Source organism: Periplaneta americana, chromosome 10 (genome assembly GCF_040183065.1).
Source record: "Periplaneta americana isolate PAMFEO1 chromosome 10, P.americana_PAMFEO1_priV1, whole genome shotgun sequence".
NCBI lineage: Eukaryota > Metazoa > Arthropoda > Insecta > Blattodea > Blattidae > Periplaneta > Periplaneta americana.
The window spans coordinates 173,259,849-173,287,048 of record NC_091126.1 but is presented as its reverse complement, the minus strand read 5'-3'; the positions used below and the strand labels follow the sequence as shown (position 1 = coordinate 173,287,048).

The window sequence follows — 27,200 nt, the reverse complement described above, 5'->3', positions numbered from 1 at the left end:
AGTTGAATGCAATTTTATTAAGGAGTTATACGAGCTGGGGCATAGGGTGAACAATTGTTTGGTAGCTGAGATTCAAAGACGCCAAATTCTCACAGATCATTCACTGCAAATAGAACAAGTATCAGTGAGAAAAGAACCAGGTTTGCGAAATTGGTCAGGATGGTCTAGCCTAAATTCGCACATCACCTGTTACAGATGTGGGAAGGTCGAGCATGTTGGAGCCCTGTAGGAATCACGTTAGGTTAAATTTTCAGAGTGAAGGTTCCAACACTAGCCATAGTTAACATTTTGTTTTCCGTTAGTTATAGTTGGGATATGTTATCTTCATGACCAGATAAAGATAACGCCTAGATCCACATTTGGAATTAGTACAGTACAGAGGTAGAGATTTAGTTGCATATGTCGAAACTCAAGCGACCTAGAACTTCCGAGTCCAGGGCACTTGCCCTCGTTATTTGTTTATTTATTATGATTGTTGTATATGTATGTAATTTTATACAGTTCTGTACAGTAATTGTTACATGGTTTTACAAAATGTAAGTTGCTTTATTCCTTTATACCTTGTTCCTGTCCAGATATGTACCTTGGTGATTCTCTTCCACAATATCTTTGATATGAACACACTTCATCTACACTGGTGGTACGTTGGCATCTGATTTCTACCATACAATGGTTTGACGAGCTGGCATTCGTCCGATCATGAACAATCTGTTGGGGATGCCTGGTCTCTACTCCTGCAATAGCCAAGTCGTCATGCTTCTCGACAAGCAGAATCCTGGATGATTTCCGGAAGATTGTGGTCTAGGATGACGTGGTTGAGTGAAAGATGAGCATGTTAGACATATCATTCTTCAATGTTGTTGGTGCATCATTTGAGGGCGCATGGTCCTCTGAAGCTGATCAAATGTTAAATGTTATGTTTTATTTAGCGATGCTCGCAACTGCAGAGGTTATACCAGTGTCGCCAGATGTGCCGGAATTTTGTCCCGCAGGAGATCTTTTACATGCCAGTAATCTACTGACATGAGCCTGTCGCATTTAAGCACACTTAAATGCCATCGACCTGGCCCGGGATCGAACCCGCAACCTTGGGCATAGAAGGCCAGCGCTATACCAACTCGCCAACCAGGTCGACTGAAGCTTATCAATGGTGATCAGGAGTCTTAACTGCAATGAAGTTGTCATGGGGGCCCAGTTGAGGACGGGTGATCCTCTGAAGAAGATGTGGATCAGCTGAGGAGTAGGGATCCTCTAGATCTGGCCATTGGCAGAACAATCAGATGCTATGATTGTGGAGGTGAAATATACGCCGATTGCATCTGGTTGCTTGAGGGCTTCTGGGTTGTCAGGATGCAGTGGTCATCCCTCACCTCTGTCTGCCCGACCTGTATGCTGGGAAAGTGTGGGATGGCAGAAAATTGAGTATCCTCCAGACATCTGCAGAGCCTGAAATTTGCAGTCGATGTAATGCAGTCACCACCTGAAATTCAGGTGGGAGAGTAAGCCGTGTATGCCAGCTCAGTCAGCAAAGTCGGCCCGCATACAGCAGCGACAGCTTTTCCATCTGATATTCCTGTTATATCCTTATATCATAGCAGCATAGATTTATGGGTAAGCGAGGAGATGAGGAAGAAGTTTTCCTGGATAGTTAAATTGTCACACTCTGAATTTCGGTACCAGGGAGAGAGAGACACTCGGAAGTTTGGTACCAGGGGAGACACACAATCGGAATTTCGGTACCAGGGAAGAGACACAGTCCAAAGTTCGGTACCAGGGGAGAGACACAGTCCAAAGTTCGGTATCAGGGAAGAGACACAGTCCAAAGTTCAATACCAGGGGAGAGAGACAGTCCAAAGTTCGGTATCAGGGGAGAGACACAGTCCAAAGTTCGGTACCAGGGGAGAGAGACAGTCCAAAGTTCGGTACCAGGGGAGAGAGACAGTCCAAAGTTCGGTATCAGGGGAGAGACACAGTCCAAAGTTCGGTACCAGGGGAGAGAGACAGTCCAAAGTCCGGTACCAGGGGAGACACAGAGTCCAAAGTTCGGTACCAGGGGAGAGACACAGTCCAAAGTTCGGTACCAGGGGAGACACAGACTTGGAAATTTGATAGTGTAGGAGATACATACTAGCAACTTCGCTACCATGGGAAACATATATTTGGAACTTTTCTAGTGTGGCAGATATACATTTAGGAACGAGTACGGACTTCCTTTCTTAGAATGTTCCAGATTACAAACAGACATACAGTTTGCTGTAATTTGAGATTCGTAATGTATAGACAGTTTGTACTTACTAAATTGATAGGAATACACCTCCCCTCGTTCATCTATTTGATAGCTTATATGTTGTAATTCTGTTCAGACATATGTGTATGTTTTCTTTATTACGAGTCGAGTTGATATTGTATTTGCATGGGGCACAGTTGAATGACATTTTAGGAAAGTGCCATTACAATCTTACTGTTATTCCAATTCATATTCTTTATATTGTTTAATTAATTACTACTGTTGTCATATCTCAATTTTATTTCTACTTGTTTGTATTTCCCATTTAATTATATCTCATTATATATTGTTTAATATCCAGCCTTGCTTTATTTCTGCTTGCTTCCACTGCACTATGTTGTTCAAATTCATAATCACCTTCTACATCTGACTCAGTAGACGTAATCAATATGCTGTACGAGGTATTTCACAGATGGTTTTTAGAGAATGGTTTTATTGATGTGTGCTGTGAACATTTCACACTACATTTATTTTAAGATGCTATCACTGGAAATCAGGTCCAGTATTCTGCGTCCAATCCACCGCATAATATATAAACTCGAAGTATCACACCTGTAGGTGACTAAATTTATGTAAATGTAAGTGCTAGCTAATTACTTAATCCAACCGATAAGTGTTAAACTATAGAGGATGGTGATGAACACATCTGCACTATACTGAAACAGACCAATGAATCATATTAGTTACTGAATAATAGTACTTACGTGAAAGATACACACTGCTATTCTGCCATATCATGTCAAAGACTGAATATGGCTTTGTTCTTTGTCCATGTCACACGACAAATTGCACCACACTCACTGGCATATGGTTATAGAACAACGCAATACTGAAACTGCATCGGTAGCAATGCATATAAAACAAACTATTTCTTTCATTTTCTTACTAACAAATAACTTTATATGAAAATTTAACATTTGTGTTTATGCTGTTAGATGATAGTCACATTATATTAGCATTAAAATTTTGTAGAGAGAAGTGAAATGTGCTATATATTATTGTTATATAATTTTGTGTGTGTGATTGTGTCAGTGTATTTTATTTTTAACATGGTCATTATAATAAAATTAGCCATTCCACATTGCTTTTATTCAATGCTCAAATTAAAAAAAAAGTTTCAAGGCATGTGGAGATATTCAATGTACAACATTTTCTTCCATATAAGGACAAGTAAAATACGATTTTGGGGGGGGGGGGGTTAGTATGATAGTCTAAATTTACTGATCTAGCAACCCTGGCTATGCATCAGTCATTTTCTTCCCTGCTACTCACACAACTACATTGTGTTTACTCAATGTTAACATTTGCTGAAAATTGACTCTTGTGGATTCTATTTACTACTCTTTTATTTTTCGAGTTTTTGCTACAACTTTTATTATTGTCATTTTCTCACAGCACACTATAGTGTGCCGCGGCACACCAGATGAAAGCGGCTATAACTAGACGTATGCTATTCAGAGATCTCTGTACACATCCCTACTGAAAATCTATTGTATCTAAAATGCCTAATGAACCATAAACGCCAATAAATGCCTAAAAACGAAGTTTGTGTCCGAAAAGAGCCTTTTTAAATGTTTGTGTAGATTTTAAAATATCATTCATAAAGAACAGCCCTTAGATTCCACCATACCAACATGGTGCACTTTACATGCCTATCAATTGAGGGATTTGCCGGAAAAAGGGCGTATACGTCAATATGGTGAATTGAGATACATGCAATCTAAGATTTTAAAACGCACCTGAATAAAATGTTATACACACACGCAGCCCTGTCCTGCAGGCATGTACAGTACAATCAAAACAAAATTTCGTTACTATAATTATTCACTACATTTTAAACTGTTTTCCCGAAGAAGGGCATATAGGTCTATCCGCCTTCCTTCCGACAAAACCCTCAATTGCATTACACTGCATCACTGAAGGAAGAAATTCAACTGCAATTTCCTGACATCAACAAAATTATTTCAACACTAAAGAAAGTGTTTTTAAGATGCTTTCACATGTGTTGCTTTTCAACTACCAAATATCCCACTATGACCAGGTGAGGTAATCGGGTCAAAGTAGCAATACACTACACTGAACACCTCAACAATGTAAAAAATGTGTCCATTATTGCTTTACTTTAAACTACATACAGTTTTCTTCTACTTTTTATTTTTTACTTACAGGTACTCGAGACATTGGACTAACCCAAGGTGCATTCAATCAGAGCAGGAAAAAAGCAATTCAACATGATGTTAGCATCTTTGACCTTCCTCTGCTAAAATTTTCACTATCTTTCTGCCTGCATCACAGAATTGAAAAAAATGTGGAGTACCACCCATACAGGCATTCTCCATTGTTGAATGCTGCATTTCCAAGGCAATCAAAGGACCATAGGCGCAGCATACAAAACAAAATCCTGGCTATAAAACTATTCAACTGTTCGTGTATGTTCATTGAGGAGAGAAGGCCATTGCAAACAGCAGCACATGCAAGTATGAAGTTTGAAGAAATAATATCCTGAGACGTAGAAAGAAGTTTCTCCATGTACAAGCATCTCATCAGGGATGATCAGGAGAAGTTCAGCATGGAGAACATAGAAAAACATATGGTGCATAAATTCAAAAATGGCAAGTTTTGTATTGGACAAATTGTATTTTTAAATAAATGAATGTAATTGATTGCACTGGAAATAAATTATCTTTTTTGTACACAAATTACATCTGAAATGGTATACTTTATAAAATTAGAATTAGCAATTATTAATATATTAAAAACGCCTATGGAGCTTACAAATTAATAACACTTTTTTTTTTTGGCACTTTAAACTCCATTCCCTACTCATTATCAACTAGTAATTAAATCATGTCTGGGAAAGTAGTGTTGATGTAAAAGTGATAATAGTATTGCAAGTGGTGCTGGTAGAGCAGAATAGAGTACAGTGAAACCTCTCCTTACGGACACCCCCAAGACACAGACACTCCTCATATACGGACAGATTTTTATGTCCCAACTGAAATAATATAGAAATAATGATAAATTTAACTCTCGTTTACAGACACACTCAGACACGGACACGGACAGCTGTTTCACAGTCCTAAAGCTTGCTTTACCTCCTAACTGCGGACAGAACTTGGATTTCAAGATCTAATGTGTTACAAAAATGGAAAATTTAGTTTTGAGAACTAAATTTCTTAGCCCAGCCGGTTACCCCTTGTTAGCTGGAAGCGGGTGGATAAACAGAATCATAAAATTTAACCTGTCTGATGGGTCCAAGGTTTCTGCAATCATGAAATTGTATTCGACACATGATAGGGTTAGTAGGATTGTTCTATTCACTTCAATAAGTTTTCTATTTTGAGAGACATGGTACCTAAACGTAAAGGTTAAGTTGAAAACTGTATATTACAGTACTGCATAACTGTAGACCTAGAATAAAATTACATGGTACAGTACTGTATTTTCCTTTTTCGGTCTTATCTTCTGTAGTTCAAAGTTGCAAAGAATTTACTGTAGTACATTATACTGTATTTAGAATTAAACTACAGTAATACATTTCATTTAAAGCATGAAGGGATGCATAATGCGTATTATAAATTTTCTGTTAGATTGGGGAGCCTCCCTCCCAATAAAGGACACCTCCCAGATCCAGACAGATTGTTATGTCCCTTCGATGTCTGTAAATGAGAGGTTTCACTGCAATTACAGTATACTGCCTTCATGGTATCAAACGTAATGAGTGTGACAGTAATGGTGTATCAATTACAAAGTTATTTAGCACTGATGGAACTTGTAACAGTGAGATGGTATATGGCGAAATGAGCCCGAAAATTTGTCACATGAGTACCTCATATTTGTCTTGTGGTTGGGGAAATCTATAAAAAAAAACCCAACCACCAGATAATAAGCCCAGGCAGGTACTTCAATTCAATTCAATTTATTTGGCCATTCGATATACAGTTTTAGGCTTCATCAAAATACATTGAAAAACATATAAATACATTTTTAAAAAACACTAATAAAAGAAACAGTATAATTTAAATAATACAGTGAAAACATGAAATAATTTGAAACTTTTAAATTAAAGAAAACTAACTAAATTGCAATTAAACTTATTTATTAAAATACAATTTCATACAAATTTGTGTTGAATAACTCAGCAACAGAATAAAAAGGATTATTTAATAACCAATTATGAAATCTAGTTTTGAAGCTATTGATTGGTAATTTATAATACTGACTTGGGAGCTTATTATATAATTTCATCCCCATAATTAAAAAGTTTGTGTTGCTCTTGTGTAATCTACAAAATGCAATATTAATTTGTTCACTATTTCTAATTTCATGATCATGTATATTGGCCACTAATGAGTAATTGTCGATATTTTGTCGAGTGAAAAGTACTAGATCATATATTATATACAAATTTATGATTGTTAAAATCCGTGATTGTCTGAAAAGTGGCCGACAATGTTCCAGATAGTTTCATTTACATAAAATTCTAATGGTTTTCTTTTGTAAAATCAAGACGCTTCCAATTTTGGTTCCATTTCCCCAGAAAATTAGGGCATATCGGATTATCGACTAAAAGAAAGAAAAGTAGGCACATCTTAAATAATTTTGAGACACGCAAGTCATTAATTTCTTTAACAAATATAAAACTCTTGATAGCTTTGTGCATATATATTCGATGTGCTTATCCCATGTTAAACTGGAGTCTATAAAAAGTCCTAGAAATTTTGTGTAGTTGAGTCTGTTGTCCTTATTTATTAGATTATTTAGGCTGAAAGTTATGTTGATAGTTTTTTCTTGATTAAGCAAGAAACTGTTAGATTCAAACCATAAAGCCATCTGTGATAGAGTGTCGTTGTTGAGAGCATGTAATTGATTTAGAGCAGAGGAAGAACATAGGAAAGTAGTGTCATCTGCATACATAATTGTTATTGCTTTAATGAACTGAACCCATGCCCAAGCACAGCTCCAGATCAGCAGGCAAAGGCTCCAAGTATCTGAACCATGATGGTGGCCACCGCAGTTTTAATCTGATGAAAATATACACTGGTGATATAGTGAGTGGCTGAGTGTCCAGACATTTGAGCTGTCACATGGGCAGACTAGGTTGCAGCTGGCATTCTGAGGGTTCTCTCGTTTTCCCTTCCTTCCCACTTCCATTTAATTAACATTCCATAGCATTCTCTGAATGCTGGCTGCTGATGAATGGTGCTGTCTGCTCAAAACCTGGATTCTCATCAAACCTTAATGTAGTCAACTGTCAGCTGGTGTTTGGAAATCCACCTAGCTGGAGGTAAGTGAACTAGATGTACTAGTAAAGATTAATTTTTTGGTCCCACAGAATTATCTGTGATGGTTATCATTTGTTATTAATGGAGAAAAGTACACAAAGGGGAAAGAACCAAAGGAGAAAGATGGTGTGGTGGGTTTAACTTCGGCGTAGCTCAGTGGTTAGAGCACTCAGTGTGTAGAATTGGGGGTCCTGGATTCGATCCTTAGCGCTGGGGCGAATTTTTCTCCATTAATAATAAATAACAAACAGATCTACTAGGTTGCAAAGGTCGCCTTCATATACATTCAAACACACAGACAAACGATTACAGCGAGTTTATTTTGAACAATTGAAGACAGTAAGATCTAAAAGTAGTCAATCACGAGTGATTTTCAATTATAGTCTTATAATAATAATAATAATAATAATAATAATAATAATAATAATAATAATAATAATAATAATAATAAGAGCATGGTCATGAAAATAAATTGTTCTGTAATAGGTGATGTCCTGTCTTGCAAATTTATATTAGCTGAGTTATTGTAACAATAACAACGAAATAGTTGTGACATTGATAATGTTGTAGCTAAGTGATGGCGTGCGCTATTTCTAGTAAATTATTTGTGGTATCAATAGTGATCTTCCTGGAGTAAAATAATTTAATTTTAGAAGTAGAATAACTATTGCAGTAAAAGCAATAACTACCTAGTTATGTGATGTGGACACAACCAAATTGAATTAGTTGTAAAGTTGTGTATGTATTGTGATAACAGTAGAATACTTTTCGTGAAATGGATCTTGGAAGGCCTAACAGTGGAAATGTCATGGTGAAGTTATGCATACAATCATCGTGAAGTATTCATGGTGAAATTATGAAACTAACAGTACTGGAATAGTTGTAAAGTTACGGACGTAACTGTATTGGAAGTGTTGTGAAATTGTGGATGTAACAATAGTGAGATAGTCATGGTGAAGTTAAGAATGTTACAATAGTGCAGCACATAGAATACATGTTGTGGAGTTCTGGATGAAGCAATACTGGAATATCCATGGTAAAGTTACAAATGTAACAAGAGTGCAATAGTTGTGAAGTTATGACTAACAATAGTGGAATTATTGTGAGACTACAAATGTAGCAGTAGTTGAAAGTTGTGACAATAGTGAAATAAGTTAGTTGTGGTAACGTTATTAATGTAATAACAGTTGAATGGTCATGTTGATGTGGATGTGACAATAGTGAAATAGTTGTGGTAAAGTTATTAATCATGTTGATGTGTATGTTGCAACAAAGAGTCAAACAGTCATGGCGAAGTTATGGATGTAGTAACAATAAAATAGTTGTGATATTGTGGCTGTGGCAATAGTGGAATACTCTCGGATCCACAAGTAAAGATCCCTGGCCAACACCACTTCTACACTGATGACAGTGATTGATAGGCCAGTTAGGGGAAGTTGTCTTGCTAAAACTTTCAGTTGTTGCCACGTTTACTCCTGGCTGGACTCTTTCATTGTATTTTCTTTTGCAACTGATTAGATTCTTTTCAATGTATTTTCTATTTATAAACAAATTAAATCAATTGGATAATAATATTTATTATTATTATTATTATTATAACTATAACAAGAGGTCATCACTGATGATCGAGTCATTAAATCGAAGCAATACGGGATCAACCCAGCTCAAGAAATGGGCGCAAAAACCCACAGCATGCCTTCCTTTGGAAGCGAAGTAAAGCTCTTAGTTCTATGCTGAAAATATATTGCATGTTAAAGAACCCTAAAACCTGAAAGAGAAGGTCCCTGGGCAAAATTACCGACTCTGTAACTAATAAGTCATCTGATCCTTCACCATTTTCAATTATTCTTGTAATAATAAAGTTCTTAACATTTTGTACTATAAGTACACTTTGTTTTCGTAACTTCACCCCCTTTCCTATTGGCGACTTATTACAATTCTTCCGCTTAGTCGGCGTCCTTTCAGAAGAAGGCTCTGGTTGTGGCTGAGGACGCACTTCACTATTATTATTTACGAAAGAAATTAAACATTGTACATTCACTATCGACTATCGTACTGCTGGAGACCACACCACGCTGTTACTAAGACACAAGTGAAACTGTAATGCAATGGCTGGAAAATTTTTTCAAAAATGGAAAATTCACAACTCAGCATTCTAGGCAGCTTCCTGGCGGTATCTTTGTCCATGGTTTCATTAATTGGGGGAGCGTGTCAGTCAGATTTATGGCCTCTTGAACCCAACTCTGCAACGAAGGTTCTTTACTTGTGAAACCAAGAGTAGTTGTTATGATGCAGAAAGTATCAATAATGAAGACCTTGTGGTAAAGTTGTGGATGTATTAACAGTGAAATAGTTGAAGTTGTGGAAGTACAGTAGTAGTATTGAATAGCATGTTGTAGTAAAGGTGTGAATGTGACAATAGTCGAATAGTTATAAACAGCTGTTTCACAACTTCTCAAATTGTGACATACCGGTACTATCGGTTATGTTTATTACACGACTTAGTTGGCTATTGTGTCGAAGAAATCTAGGTTTTTAAGTTCTATGGCATCTGAACCAAGTCGCGGATGGAAAAGTAAAAATTTTTGTGAAAGTGAATAACAATTTCATAAAAAGTTGAACAATGTAATGCAGAAAATGTGGGACATTTTGAGCAACGAATATGAGATAGGTAAGGGTTAAACGAGCGTTGAGCGGATTCCGCCGATTTTGGAATATATACCGACGCACTTAGGTTAGGTTAGTTTAGGCTTTTATTATCCCGTCAAGATGAAGGTGAAAGCGATTGAGTGTGATTTTTTGGCAGTTCAAGTATGTCGGTGTCTATTCCAAAATCGGCGGAATCCACTAAACGCTCGTTTCACCTAGGTAAGTACAAATTCCATAATGCTTATTGTAAGTGCTGTATCAGTGCCAGTGATACCAGCATGTGCCTTGCAGTAACTAAGCCATCGCTCAGCAGAGACTAGCACCGCCTATTTCTAGATCATGATAAATTCTCCTCACTGTATGTTCATATTAACATACACATCTGCATGTTCTGATTGGTTATTGCTAGTTTTTTTTTTTGCAAGGGTCCATTTGTCATAGGAAAAACTATTTCCTTGTAAGAACACAGGCCTACTTCAATGGCACTCTGTACGAAGTCCTAATTTTGGGGACAATTTCAGTAAACGGGGTCCTCACTGACAATTATATTTCAAAATACTAAAAACAGAGATTTGCCTGCGTTTGTCGAATGCGCATCATCATGCTTACGAAAAGGCACTTTTCAGTGCCAATAATTTATTTTGTATGCACAAGGTTGGAACTTTGAAGTACGAGGGAAAGGAAGGAATCCGTGTTCTGAAATTTATCCTCGTCACATTAATGATGTTCACACCTAAACATCTAAGCAGCTATTGTCTAGGCCTACCCCTAAAAGCTGAAATTCCCAATATATGTTTAAATACCGTAATACATTGAATTACAGTTCTCCTAGTACCCTGTAACGCACCTTTCACCATCATTTACTTGAACCCGCCATCACAACGGTAACGACATCTACTTTTGATTTATATCGTGACGACAAAGCAATGTTTGTGTATAGTAGAACGAAAATGGTTTCTGGGGAATTAAGATTTAATTTCTCTCCTCTTATTGTAAATAGTTCTCGGTGAGGGATTGGGCATTCATTACACGAATTTATCACCAACAGTAACTGCAATTCAAGTACACATGAAAGATAGTTAACAAAAATCGCCCTTTGTCTGGTCTAAGACAAAATAATTCCAGACAAGGTCATAACCTAGAATACTTTAGTACTGATCCAGATCACAATTAAACGAAGAGAACTTCTGGGCCAGTAGTGTGTTCTAGGCTAAAATCGGCAAAGTCTCACTCGAGCTCTCCTTAATATTTTCGAGTTGCTTTGCACGTAAATACAAATCTACTTGATTAATTGTTTTAATATCTAATTGTGCGAAGCAGCATGAACGTGTCAAAACTTTACAACATAAAACGCGAACAACAATTTAAAAAAAAATAAAAGCCTCCTTCATATTGTATACAATCATGTGTACTTGTATTGAAGGTAACTGTTAAAAATGAAGATGGCGGCTCCTGTCCCGGATGTATACGAACCAAATGAATGTCAAAGCGTCGATACAGAATAACTGAACGCCGCACGTTTATATATAATGATTTATAACTCTATGCCAATAGGTTCGAAAATTGTTGTCATTTATAAAAGTTCTATCTTTTGCTACATAATAACTGACAAGACATACCAAACTATTATATGAATACAGCAAAATAACCTATCATAATATAGATCATGTTTCGTACTTGGAGGCTGCCATATTGGATAACGCCAATAAACCGCCAAATCACGAATATTGAACTGACTGAAACATTACTTAGACGCACCCCCCGAATTCGTTCAAAATAACCATAATTTTATTTCACAACACTATTTATTTCCATTATGCCCTACGATGTACAGTAACACTGTTTTCCACAATTATAGACAGTGACAACAGATGTCGCCATCTTAAAAGCCAAATACTGCTAAAGAAAACAAAACTCAAATTACCTGTATTATATACGTGAAGTTCATCCACAATGCCTTCATTTCCGCCACCAAACACAACCATTAAATCCTTGATTGCAACAGCACGATGTCCATGTCGAGGTCTTGGCTGTGGTCCAGTTGGATTTGTCACCCGCTTCCACTTTAGTATGGGAGCCGCCATGTCAGTGCATATTTCCTTGTGTTAAGTTCAGCTCCTCTCAACTATCAACGAACTGTACTACACTCTAGGTTATACATCCACAGAGTCCGAAAATTGAAGTTGAGATGGGAGACAACCAAAGATATACATTACTGTAGCTTGTCATATAACCTTTGAATATACTCACCACTAGAACACTGACCACACAAACACTAATTAACCGCTAGACACCGAAATTGTAAGTGAAGATGTCAACGAATTAGAATGTAGCCTTTATTCTAGCTCGTTGTAAAATGTGAATTCCATATTAAATCTCAACCAAAGAATTTATTAATGCACATACATTTGTATATAACATACAAACTGCAATAAAATGGATCAGTTTCTTATACAAAGTAGATTTAAACAACATTAAGAACAAACATAATACAACAAGGTAAATAGTCAGAAATAATAATAATAATAATAATAATAATAATAATAATAATAATAATAATAATAATAATAATAATAAATAAAGTGGACAGTTATTGATATGCTACCATCTGACAAAAATAAGAATCGTGTCGGTAGACACGAAGTAGAATACCATTTTATTCACTAATTTGCACAATGACCACAAATAATCTCGCTTTTTCTTTCAATAAGAGTTAAGTAATTACCTTTCGTCACTCAAAATCCCCAAACCACCCGCTTGGGTTGATTACCTGATTGGATATTTTCCAAGGTTTTCCCAACCGAAAGGCGAATGTCAGGTAGTTCATGGCGAATACTCGGCTTCATCTCGTCAAATATCACTTTAATTTTAACTCAGTGACAATAAAAGAGAACAGGATAACGGGCTGACAATGACTAGAACAGGATTCTGCTTCATAAAACTGACAAGTCCTACAATCATGACAATCTACTAATATGTCAGAATATTGTAGCATTTGTTTTCTAACAACTCTTACCTGCTTTGACAAATACAATATGTGAATTACTCTGAACAGTGTTGCATAAACATGAGAATGGCAGGTAAAGGATGCTTAAACATGTAAGATCGATAGCAAATTATCTCTTCTTAGATACCCATTTCACATTTTTACACAAATAATCGATATAAGACGAGCTGATCGGATGATCTATAATGTACGTTATTATTACATTTGTTGAAATTAGTAACCACCGTTAGAAATTCGATTATGAACAGCGAGAAAATTACAGTTCACTATAAATTGTACTAACAAAGCAACAACATTCCTGTCAACAAAGGAACCATCGAATTTGTTTCTATCAAGGACTCATAGATAATTTCATCAATTCCTGACAAATTGGCTCATGAAGAGCCGTGGAATGATTTCTATTGGCAGTAAAGTGACACCCTAGACCATACATGTAACAGATACGTCACCGCTATGTTAAAATCGTTTGCACTTTGAAGAGAACAACCGCCAGGATCGCCACCCGTCCGCCGTAAACGAACACGAGATGGCAGTACAGTCGCTAATGCAATTTAAATGGGAATTATGACGTGACTCCTTATGTAACAACTAGATGGCAGAGTTGTAAACCTGAAAAAAAAGTTGTTAACGTCAAAGCCTATAAAGCAGACCTGTCTGGGGTATATATAATCTAGGGTGATACTGACAACGAGTTAGATACTATAGAGAGGCCAAAGACCTCAGAAAGTTGAAGACAATTGAACACTGGTCCGCCATGTTTCGGTTAGTCAAAACAAAGGGGCGTGGCTCGGATGTTGTAGGAAATGACTGTGATGAAGTTAGTATTATCACAGTCTAATACTTACAGTCGCGCAACTTCAACACTTTTTTTGCCAACATTCGCGATACTAGCGCCCAAGCGGCAGGCAAGGCACTGGTAATAGGGTTGATACAATCTCGTTCAGCCAACATGTGCTTTAAAGGGATGCGAGATGTTATAAACGTTTTAATCATGCGTCGGAACAAAGGCAATGTGTGCAATGACGAAAATTGCAGTAACAAGTTTAAATCTCCGAATTTGTCGTTCTTCAGGTTTCCTAAAGACCAAGAGAAAATCATAAATCAGTCATAACCAATAATCCACGTTGTAGGTAGCCTACGTATTGTGTTCTATAAAACATTTATTAGTTATCAGTTACCTATTTGTATGTCAAAGTAGATACCTGTTACAGTATATTATTTTTTTTGCAGAGATCATATGTGTGAATGTGTAACCATTCCGATTTTGGATAATGTATCTAGAGTTTTTAATGCAAGTAATTCCATAATTTTTGTATTCGTGTTTATTTCTTTATATTTTTCAGAAGTTGGATGTTATATTGCATTCAAGTAGGGATTATGGTGTTAATTTTTCAAGAATTCTTGGAGTATTGTAATTCTTTTGCGAAATATTCACTTCTTGAATAAATCCGGACTGTGTCGATAAAATTTCTGATGTGTTGGTGTAAATTCATGTGGCAGACGTATTAAGTTCTCAAGAAATAAAAGAGCCTTTTTAAATTTAATATTAAAAGCAATCTTTTCTGTAATAATTTGCATGACTCTTATTGGTGTTTATTTTACATTTCCAGTGATTATTTGAGCCGTTCAGTGCAGAAGTGGTGTAAGTCAAAATTAGGTAATGAGGTTTAAAGTAAAAATTCTGTAAAATACAGCGCAAAGTAGCAATTAATATATCCTTCGTGCAATTCACTGACTACTAATAGTTTAAATAAATTCAATATTAACTACTACTTTGCGCTGTATTTTACAGAATGCTTACTTTAACCCTCATTACCCATTTTTGACTTACACCACTTCTGCTCTGAAAATAAAATTAGGCATACATTTTCGGAGTTAATATTGAAGTTACAATTTTTTCAACAAAATTGTGTGTTCATTTATTTGTTCTCACCTACGTCATATTAACAGTAAGTGCATGTAAATTACGTATTATATAGGTAGGATAAGTTAAAATTAAGCCTATGTGTGAAAACTGGAAATGTAATGTAAAATGCGGTAAACTTGCCATAAAAATTTACACCATAATATCAGCACTATTTGTGACTCAAAATAATAAAGGAAATACCGGTTCTTAATAAATGGAAAAATAATGAACTTCATAAATCAATGTCATATTAATGTTTAAATCCTCCGCTTTTTTATTTTCAAGTTTACCTCAGCGACCGAGTTTACCCCAATTTGTGGTATGGAAAACAGTTAATTTCTCAGGAAATAGGGAGAGGAGTTCACCACGCGATGTACCCTACGAGATATGGCCTACAATTTTGAAGCTACTAATTTTGACTCTTCTCACAGTAAATATAGAGTTCCAATGATTCATAAATATATTTGGGAATGAATTGAACTAACCGTCCACGTACGAACAATTATATTATTTCAAAGCATGATATGTGATCAGGGCCAAGATTCAGTTGTAAGGAGGAGAAAGAATTACGTTTATTCCCAGCTTCTGAAACTTGTAGATTAACTGCGTGTGAAATTCTTCTAGGATTCTAAAGTAAAATTAATAAGAAAATATATACTTACTGTATAGGATAAAAATATAAAATAAATTACGCAAAACCCGTTTTCTGATGTGTTATCATAATGTCATGTGCACACTGTTAACTTGCCTGCCGCCAGAGGGCTACTGTCGCGCCAGCTGTCAAATGTTGGCATATTTTATACGTATGAGTTGCGTGACTGTAAGTATTAGACTGTGGTATTATTGTGAATTGAGTTACACATTAAGACTATGTTAATAAGTAAAAAGTAAAATACACACAAAACTTTAGGTTTTATAACAGCTGTAGGCCTATGTTTTATTAGTTTCACTAAATATAGCCCAGATATTAAATGACAAGCTATACTCGATGCAACCAAAGCAAAGCACCTAAAGACGGATGAATTTAATCGGCAGAAGAAAAATAAATAATTTTTTGACTTCGTCACAAATTTAATTACCTTACAGCTAATCTAACCTAATATGAAATTATGTAATTCAGTGCTCACCAGGTGATTTCAAGAGAGACGACGTATGTAACTATAGTGAGGATCACGTAAGTTCAGTTCCCAAACAGCAAATATTTCCGCCTTGTCAGTGTTGCCAACTGTTACCAGATATCACCACATGTAGTAAAATCACGATCCTATGTACTGAATGACTTCTTTACTCACCGTACTTTACCTTAATGTTGGAAGGTTATTCTAAATAGTTTCAATAATAATGAGAAATGTATTGCTATGTTCTATTCTTTTATTCCTTTACATTATTATTAGTATTAGCATTAATAGGTTACTAGACGTAAATATACAACAAAGTATAGTATATAATATTCAAGAATCAAATCTGTTCCAAGACCAATTAAATTATTGTCACTTCACTTCAAAGATTCCAGCGTACATATACTGTACTTCTTAAAGGTAGATAAATTAATAACCAATTGACTTTTGGTTGGAATTCGAATGAACTTCTGATTATCTTTTGAAATTAGTAAGGAAATGGATAATACAACTAGGCTAAAACTGAAATAATAATAAATCAACTTACAAAAATAATTTTGGTCCTTAAAAGCCATAAGTAATTTCACTTCTAGATACCTTTTTAAAGATTTCATTTGTTTGTAAATTGCTTAATAATGTTACACTTACACTTATTATTTCTGGAACTCCACGTCTGTCATTGAAAAAATGTATGATACATAACTGTGAAGTCTCTTTTTGGCTCTTGTGTCCTAAATTTAAATAAGAAAAAACAAATGATTCAAGAAATGTGAGCTGGTGAAAATTAAATACTCAATTAATAAAATAATTACTACCAAAAGAGTATTTTATTAATTCTATACAAAAGATGGATTACACAGAACAGATGGCCAGAAATCATAGATTTATACACAACATACAGCATGAAACGATCATCAAAAAATGCTTTTTGTACACAATAACATCTTTCAAACGAAGTGAAATAGCCAATAAGTTCAATAAATATTATGCTAATAAGTAATAACTATAATTAATAATTATCTACAAGCTGTAAAAGGGAATAAAATAGTATATTGTTGAAATTAGGGGGTATGGTTTATTACGTGTATTTATAATTTTAATTACTTTTTCTACATTTAATTATATTTTAATTTCTATTAGATTAGTTGGTGATGTGGGTGTTAGTTTTATCTGTGTACGTCAGACTATTAAGGAAAAACTGAAAGAAATATTAAATCTACAATCTACTTTATATAACAATATTTAATCAAGAACTGAATATTACTATTCATTTAATAACATAAGACCCAAAACATCTCCAAGTCCAGACAATACACATGCTGATTTTCTTAAATATGTTGGCAAACAAGCAAACTCACTACTTTTATCTTGTAATCAAAACTAAAATACAATATCTGTCTGGAGAAAATCTATCATAACATCAATTTTGAAAAGCAATTATTCAACTAATATCTTTTCGAGTTATCGACAGATACCACTTACCAGTATGATAGCCAAAATTATGGAAGAGATGATTTCATAGATTGAATTGGTTCCTGGAATTTAGTAACTAACTTTCATCGTATTGAGTTGACTTTAGAAAATTACATTCAACAAATGGACAGATTTTAAATTTTAGTCAAGATATTAAAGATATTTTAAACAGAAAACAAAACACCTTAGCAATTTTAATTTATTTTCAAGGATCATATGGCTCTGTAAATATAAATCACTTAAGAAATTGCAAACTTAGGGTGTCCATGATAAAGTGTTACATTGGGTCAGTGACTTGATTATTTGATTCATTGTCACAAATATGTAAATAGAGACAGATTCATCTGGACTTCCCACATTGTTGTTTTCAGGAATACATTTTCCAATATTAATGTCGATGGTCAAACTAAAGAAATAGGTCTTATGATAATCTCATCATTTGCAGATAATATGGTTGTCTAGAACAAAAAATCACAGTCCACAAATATTAATAAACTGAGCCAAAATCCCAACAGACTTTTTGACTCTACTTGGAGAACTCAAACTTGCTCAATCAAGGGAAACTTTACTAATAAAACACAATCCCAAGTTATTTCAAAATGAATAGTATATAAGTTAACTTTAACAGATGATGTTAAGAAATGTGATACTTCTCCAGACATTTTAAAAATCATTAGAAACGATAAATGATCTGGTCAGTGAGTGACTACATACAGTATTTTTTATAGATGGATCCTGTTTACCAAGCCATAGATGTAGTGGTGTTGTAGTACAATACCAGTATATTCCCTTTTACAGGGAATTATATTCAAACACTTGTTTGCCCCATTTTAACCGTGACAATGCTTTTTAGTTTTTTAAACTTTCTGGTCATTGTATTGTGTTTGTGTTTAGTGAAAGATTTTAGATAAGGGTGCAAATAGCCATAGTAGCTGACGCGCCCTTTTTAAACACCACTAACTAACTAACTAACTAACTAACTTCAAACACTGACTAATTTTGATAGTGAAAATTTAGATACACTTTTAAGCTTACAAAATCTCCAGTATCAACTTCATAAATCTGAGAAGGCTGTCATACTATCAGACTCAAAATCAGATATTCTTGCTGCAGTATTGGACGTAACAGCATGAAATCTCAATATTTTACAGTGTTTTAATATTTTAAGCAAAATGGTCGAATTACATCGACGACTGGTACTTCTGTGGATCCATGAACTTTATGGAGTGGGAGGTAATGAGGTAGTTGAAAGGTAGCAAAATTACTGTAAGGTTATCTATACCTGCATCTTACCACACTGTTAAAAGAATAACAAGATCAGAACATGACAATGTGGTAACAAAAATCGGAATGATTCTAAAGCAAATGAAACAATTGCAATAGGCCATCCGGCATCCGCTCCACGATGGAGGAAAATCCTCAGAAGAAACCAACTAATCAGACCAAATGGGGGATCCAAACTACCCTCGAGTGCAGCTCTGAATTTGCAGGCCAACGAGTCTACCGACTAAGCTACATTGGTGGCTCCACTAAAAATATGAAGTACATGGCACTCAGATTATTAAATTGACAAACCTAAACAATTATTCATCAGTTAAGCTATAAAATATAATACATAGCAAGCAAGTTAATTCAATTTAAAAGTATAAACAATTCAATCAGTTGAAATATACAGAAATTGATAATAAATATCATGCAAATTACTTCACATTACAAGCATAAACAATTCATCACTTGTGGTATACAGCCTACTATTTAATTTATAGCACATACAATTCATCAGTTAAGCTATAGGCCTACAGTCTACTATTGAATTTACAGCATATATAATTCATCAATTAAGCGAAACAAAAATATAGTACAATACATAGTAAAAATAATACACCTAATTTAATAACTGAACTTCTATGAAAATCTACAGTGGCAGTACTCATATTATCACAGGCCATGATTGTCTCAAATATTTACAAAGAACTGATATTTCAGAATCTCCCCATGCCATTTCTGAAATCTCAATGAAGATATGGATCATTGTCTTGACTGTTTAACTTTACACAGCTTTCAATCATCTGGTTAAATATTGGAGTGCAAGATAACAAATGACATCAACTGCTGAACACTTGGTATCAATCAACCAACAACTTCATTAGATTAAAGGGGAAAAAAAAAACTGAAAGAATTAATTGTATATAGACACAACACATAAGACAAGGCCGCTTCAGAACAGTAATTGGCAAGGCTCTGTTGTTTTAGGATTCTTATGTAGATTCAATTTCACCTGAAAGAAAAAAGTAGCATCTATAAGTATGCCTAATTATGAGAAATAAGAGAAACGGTTGCAATAGTAGTAGTAGTAGTAGTAGTAGTAGTAGTAGTAGTAGTAGTAGTAGTAGTAATGATAATAATAATAATAATAATAATAATAATAATAACTGCAAAGTATGGAAATTAATATTGAAATATAATATCAAAAGGTGATTTCATACCATCAACTCTTATCATTTAGTACAACAAATCTATTATATTCAGTTGCAATCACCAGTAGCTGTTCTTTCCTCCATTTTGTTGTTGGCTGATTTTTCACAAGTCTGCTATGATATGCAGCACTATCCATGACAATAACGCATTGCCCTAATGTTCTCAGGTCAACAACTGTGTTTGCACCCACTTCTCAACTACAGGGCTATTCATAGCACTATGGTAGTCCTGACTTTTCTTTCAATTGCATGAAAAAATTAAATCAGCACCTGCAATAAAAATTATACCTGGGCATATAATTACGTCACATGAATTCACAGCATTTAAATAAAGAAAATAAAACATAACATAACATAACATGACATGAGATCCTCTTTGGTGAAAGGCTTTCCCACGTTTTTATTTAGTCACCAATTTTTATATTTTTGTACCCTGATTTAAAAAATTACTCTTGCCAAATTTATGTAAAATATAAATCAATATAACTTACCGAGTATAAATCCACCTTTCGTTCCGGCATCTAATCTTCCACCCTCATTTGTTGGTCTATGAATAACACCATTCATGTCACTGGAAACTTCACCTGGTTTATTTCATGAATAAGTGGGTGATCCTACTTAAAAAAACAGAGAGAGACAAGCAATTCACATTGATACTCTAAGAGACACAAAAATTTTAAAGACAGGAAAACCGTTCAAGAATTTTATAACTAACCTCTAGTTATAATATGAAACTATTAATTGCAAAACATGTTGTTCCCACTTGAATTCATTACTAGTAGCCTATATTAATTGCAATTTCATATTCCACATAAGTGTTAACCTATTTGTTAGTAAAAAATTCAATCACTCAATGTCTCACAATACCATTTACCATTCATAAAAATCCAAGTCTCATCCAAGAATACTACGGGTTTAGGGTCCTCACGCTCCACATTTCTTATATATTCTCTTAAAAACGAATAACATCACTTTCTCGTACATGTGTATAAGGATCCCCTTTGCTCCATAGAAATTTCATCTCTTTCAAAATTTTTTTCACCGATGATAAGGATACTCTAAATAAATATGTTTCATAATCATCATTCATATGTTCCAGAACTTTTGCTGCTGTTAGTACTTCCCCTGTAACAGTAAATGAAAATTATGCCATATTTTTATACATATGACTAATATCAGAATTACATTGCATAAATCAACACAATAATTCCTGTAACTTCCCTACCTTTATGTAACTTGTCATAAATAAATCTCGCAATTGCATCTTTCGTAAAATCATCAGCATCAGTCACTGGATGTTTACGTAGTCTATGTTTTCCTGGTGTCACAAGTGGGGTCCCCTTCTGTGAATTTCTCACATTCGTGGCTGTAGTAAAGCCAAGCTGTAATAACAAACAATAACATAACACTTCTAAAAATTGTTATATCATAAAATTCATGCATGATACCAACATTTGCAGCTATATGAATAGAAAATGATCAATATGTTAGGTTGGGTCTACGATAGGTTTAAGTAGGCTAATATTTAGGTAATTCTCCAGAAAAGCTACATCAAAGAAGGCATAATTTTATTTTGTTTAATTGATTTCTGTGATATTTACATAGTGATGAACACGTGGTTTTAGTGCACAGCCACAAATACTTTCAGCACAAAAATCCTTTGACACTTACCTGTATATTCTAATGCATTGTTGTAGTCCCTCCCTCAAACTTGTTACAAATTACCAATATAACATGCGAGAGGTCCATGACGAAGAGAAATGGTTAGTTTCCCAGTAGTGCGTCCTCGTCCTCTCGAGTGTTATATCTTAACAAGTACTTTGGGTGGGGTAGCTTTTCTGAAGAAACACCATATTTAATATTACTTAGACCAGTCATGAATAAATTATTCAGCCAGAGTCAACGTTCCTATGCTTTATAGAGTATGTTATATAGTTATTATATAAAACTGAATTATTTTTAAGCACCATAACAGGCCAACATTCCTGTAATATTTGCTGCAATATCAAGTTAATAATTACAATATGACTTGTATTTTCTTCGGCTGATGTGGCATGTAAATTGTGATCTGAACGGTTAATTTAATACTAAAAGAGAAAACTGGAAATTTACTTTCGTGCTGTTTGATTATTTGTTCGTCTAATTTGTAAATGTATTTAAGCTATCACCTACTGCAGTATTACAGTATCTTAAATGTATTTAGTTTGGCAATATGAAAATCACTGACTTGATTAAACATCTAGGCCTAACTTAAAAATTTGTTTTGTTTGACCACAATCATGAAATTATTAGTGCAAACTCCTAAAACTGAATACCACTTTGAAATGTATGCTTAAGAATACTTACTCCTAATAATTTTCCTATTCTGGTTGTAATTGCTGTCTCCGTTAGCATAATTCCTTCTTCATTATCTTCTTTCTTCAACTCATTATACACGTGAACTACAGATTTCTGAAGCGTACTCTGAATGCCACACATTTTCTTCCTTGGAGGAGTCACTGCAACACTATTTCATTTTTTTGACATAGTAATAAAAATCTAAACACGAAAGAAATTCATTAAAATTTGAAATAATATTTCTATCCATTACCCACGTGCATTATCACGCCCAAGTATATTATATTTATTCGTACTTATCTGACTATTCTTGAATTATAACCACAACGCAACACATAAAATAACTATTATGTATTAATATTAATACTAATATTAATTAATTATTAATAAGTTCGAATTTCACTATCTTCCAGTAACCGGCTGAGAAATCTAGTACAATTTTAATTTCATGGAACTCCAGTACCGGCAAATATTGTCGATATTTGCCTCAGCTGCCAACATACCAGTTACAAAATCACTACCATTTATAGTATTTGTCAGTATCGAAATTCGAAACGAAGTTGGCAAAAGAAAATTCAACCTTCAAACTAGAAAATCACCATAATCCACTAGCATTTGTAGTAATGGGGGAAAAATGGTTAGGTTTCACCCTTAGGGTATCAAGTTACCTGGTCTTCCCTATAATAGGAGTAAAATATAGGAAAGGTAGTGGCGAAAATTAAAAAAAACATCCAGTAATTAAGTTATTGAGAAAAATTCATTTGAAATTGGAATTAATACAGAGAACTTTTGAAAACTGCAATTATTAAAACTACAAATAACCTCTTAGCATGCAACATAATAATTAAAGAATGACACCAATAGAAAGTTACTCATGATCATAACTCACCACAATTATTGAAACGATAAGATACTTACGATTAACATTGTTATCAGAAACAACAGGAGCCACAGCTAGGTACACTTCTTTTCGCGTGATGGAGACATCGTGTAGTCTAATATAATTTGAAACAAACATTGATCTCACACGTGTCTCGCAACTAGGCAGAGGCTTTTGCAGAATAAAACTGTTCTTACATTATTTTGAACAATAATGACAAATTGTGTGTGATGCAAGTGCTAACTTTCCTCTTTGTTAACAAAAAGAGCCCTACGCATTAATAAAAAGAAAATTGGAGTAGGCCCTATAAACACAATAAATACTAAACTCTTGATGATACAAACTTATTAATACAGATATTTCGCTTATGCTCAGTCCGTCTTATCTTATAATTCTCTGCGGCAGTGGCACCTGTATTGAGAGGGTTTAATTATCCAGCAACGAATATTATGATTTACGGTATATTTCATTTAAATCCGAGGGAATGAGACATTTTTGGAAATTTTAAAGTCTTAATTGCAGTGTACCTTTGATAAGCACTCCTTGCGGAGGCTGACGGTAATATAGACCGCCATGTTTTTTAGGGAACGATCCATAGTACTGTTGGCCTCCGCAGGGAGCGCTTATCATAGGTCTTCAGCCTCTCTATAGTATCTAACTCGTTGGATACTGAGCTCCATTTCCCACACAGTGTAAGACAATGACGTTATAGTTACTTACCATTTAATAAGTAAGAACACCATTTAATCATTTAAATGAAGTGTTTTACTTCTTTTTGTTTTGTGCAGCACATCCCCTATTTTACTCATTATATTTTCAGCTGATGTTTTGCTAAGACGAAATTTTTCCATGAATACAAACTCACTGCAAATGTAATTTAGATTTATCCTTTGTTTAAAAAGTTTTGTCCTGGGTGGTTCTGTAATCATTACTTTCTCTACCGCTGCTGCTACTGTAGCTAGTATTGAGCACGACTTACTTAAAATAAAATATTTCTCCCAAAATCCACACCAATATTCAATAGCCTCAATTACAATATAGCCCAACTACTGCACAATAAACTGTAAACTTCCTATGACATACAAAACATGAGGTGTCAGAATTTAATGACAATTCTACAAATATGTAGAATGATCAACAAATGAACTGACACATTTGCAGTTATATTACCAGTTATAGCAGTGACGTGCAGTCCAGCCAAGCACGGCTTGGGCAGCACTAATTGATTATAAGACTCACGACATATACGTCAATCCATGATTAAACTTTCTATTTATTTAATCATAAAGTCCTGAAACGTTTCTAAATACGTTTTGTTAATTGTAAGTCGAGTGATGGGGCATATAGAGTGCACATACTGCGGTCCCGAGCTGGCAGCAGCGTGCCAGCAGTGCAGAATGCAGGTTAGCATGGAAGACAGCGTATACATAATATACAGTATGGACACTTCGCGTCGGTACCTTTGATGCAGCAGGACTGATTTCAATGACCTTCAAACCAGTTTGAGAGTTAGATTCTGCTTTCTCCCAGGAGTTGGCACTGACATCACACCAGCTAGCAGTCGACACGGCGGAAATGTAACACATGCAATTAATATGTCTAGGTACATTATGTACTAAAATAAAATAAATTGGACCAATGAAATAATAAATCATATACCTATATTATATTGTGTACAAATATTAAACGAATTAGATACATAATTTTATAATGTATTATATTATTTTATAATATAATTTATTATATATATATATAATATAAAAAATTATTATTACAACTAGTTTGTCACTGAGAAATAAGGAAAAGATGTTAACTTGAATTTAATTGAAGCAAAGTGTTATTGGATTATGCAATAAGGTAGGCGATGTTTGGATCCTATGTCTCAACTCTATTATCAATTATTATCTTAGCGTGTGCTCGATTACACTAACCTCTAGCGCTTGAAAGTGTAACTAAACGCCGGCGCACAGAGAAACAAAACACAGGAAAATTCGCTCGGTGTCCATTCTTTGTAATCCCTATTCGCTGCACGCACCTTCTGAACCGGGCTTAACATGAGAACACAAAATGTTTCAGTATATCGAAACCCCTTGACCACATATATTTATCCATTGATTTAGTTTATACTTACAATGCCTAGCCTTGCCATACAACGACTCTCAAAGTTCCAACGAGATTTGGGTTTCACAGGACAGGAGCGCTATCATTGGCGACTATGGCTGTTTTTTTTTTTTTTTTTTTTTTTTTTAAGATTGGACATGACAGTTAAGCGGCCGAACTTGGAAATACAGCCCTATGTTGCCAATATGGACTACTACATTATCAGCTGATGAAATTAACCAACGAACCTCGGGAAACTAAATTACTACAAGTAGTACTGAAAGGACTTCCAGCTTTTGTAGAATCTGCTACTCTCAAAACAGAACTTGAACTCTTAGATTTTCAAATAGAACACATTTGTCAAATTACTATTCCTTGCTATGACACTGATGGCATACCGACACGACGTCCCATCCCCATCTCGATAATTACACTTCCAAATAATGAACACTCCCGAACCATATACCAATTGCAAGATATTAACAATCATATCATAAAAATTGAGTCATACAGATCTCGTCCACATGTTACACAATGTCATAAGTGTCAGGGTTTTGGACACACCTCACGTCTTTGTAATTTACCTATTCGATGTGTTAAATGTGGAAATAATCACTTATTCGCCGACTGTCCTCTGAAAGGTCCTGTACATATCCCTAAATGTGCAAATTGTGACGGCGCACATACTGCCAGCTATAGCCAGGACCCCATTCAACTAAAAGAAGAAAGCGGAACTTCATGAGAAGATGAGGAACAGGAGAACTCTTTCTGAAAAACGTTCTACACAACCAACACGGAAACACAGTGACTTTCCTTTACTTGCAAATCCTGGCAACACCAAAGCTTTCCAGTCAATATTTAGTTCTCCCAGTGCAACATCAACATCATCAGAATCAATATTAGACTCCTTCAAAGATATTATTAACATCCTACGCTCACTGAACATTCAACATACAATTCAGCTTATCCACACAACTTTTCATAAAATCCAAAATGCAAAGGACTTAATATCCAAGGTAATAATATTCATGGAAGGTTTCATTAATCTCTTCAATTTACAACAATCCATAAATGGTCCCTAAATGCTTTCCAAATGTAGAGGTCTTAACATCTTAAATTTCAATGCAAACGGAATAATTCACCAGATTTACGGACTACAAGCCTTGCTCTTTAATTATATTGATCTCGCATATATTAGTGAAATTAATCTAAAACCCACCATTAAAATTTCGTATACGCAACTATTCTGTTATCCGTACAGACAGAAACAACCGACCAGGTGGAGGAACTGCTATTCTCATTAAAAATTCCATGTCATATCGAACAGCCATACTACCGATTTTTCAGACTCTTGAAGCCACTGGTATATTCATCCAGCTTGAAGGAACAGAAATACTAATAGCATCTGTTTATTATCTGCCATACGCTCAACTCAATGAAAATAACCTAACCCTGCTTAACACACATCATAAACATTTCATTTTCTGTGGTGACCTCAATGCTAAACACAAATCATGGAATTCCCGACTGAATACTTCGAAAGGTGAGATCTTACTACTACATTCAAATAAATTTCATTATTCAATTACTGGACCAAAAGAACCTACGAGATTTCCCTGGATAACCACTCATCATCCAGATGTACTTGATATTTGTTTATATAACACAAAATACTCTCCAG

The 27,200-nt window shown here is 34.8% G+C and overlaps 1 protein-coding gene and 1 long non-coding RNA gene across 4 annotated transcripts in view; both read right to left on the bottom strand.

Annotated features, from left to right (window-relative positions):
* The window catches only part of LOC138708157 (host cell factor-like), a 208,325-nt gene extending 195,978 nt beyond the window's left edge, over positions 1 to 12,347 (bottom strand). Inside the window, exon 1 of one of the 2 annotated variants that reach the window (XM_069838413.1) lies at positions 12,146 to 12,347. In XM_069838413.1, coding sequence (XP_069694514.1) covers positions 12,146 to 12,305 — 160 coding nt within the window. In that variant the 5' untranslated portion in view covers positions 12,306 to 12,347. The remainder of the gene's footprint in view (positions 1 to 12,145) is intronic. The other variant, XM_069838414.1, reaches the window with a different exon arrangement.
* Positions 12,348 to 17,064: 4,717 nt separating this feature from the next.
* On the bottom strand, positions 17,065 to 23,224 carry LOC138708162 (uncharacterized). 2 transcript variants are annotated; one of them, XR_011334610.1, is made up of 6 exons: positions 22,549 to 23,224; positions 21,428 to 21,584; positions 21,077 to 21,327; positions 20,694 to 20,819; positions 20,265 to 20,472; positions 17,065 to 20,003 (listed from the first exon to the last, which is right to left on the bottom strand). It is a non-coding gene; the product is annotated as an uncharacterized lncRNA (long non-coding RNA). The 2 variants fall into 2 exon arrangements; XR_011334611.1 differs by having other exon boundaries at positions 20,694 to 20,816.
* Positions 23,225 to 27,200: the final 3,976 nt, after the last annotated feature.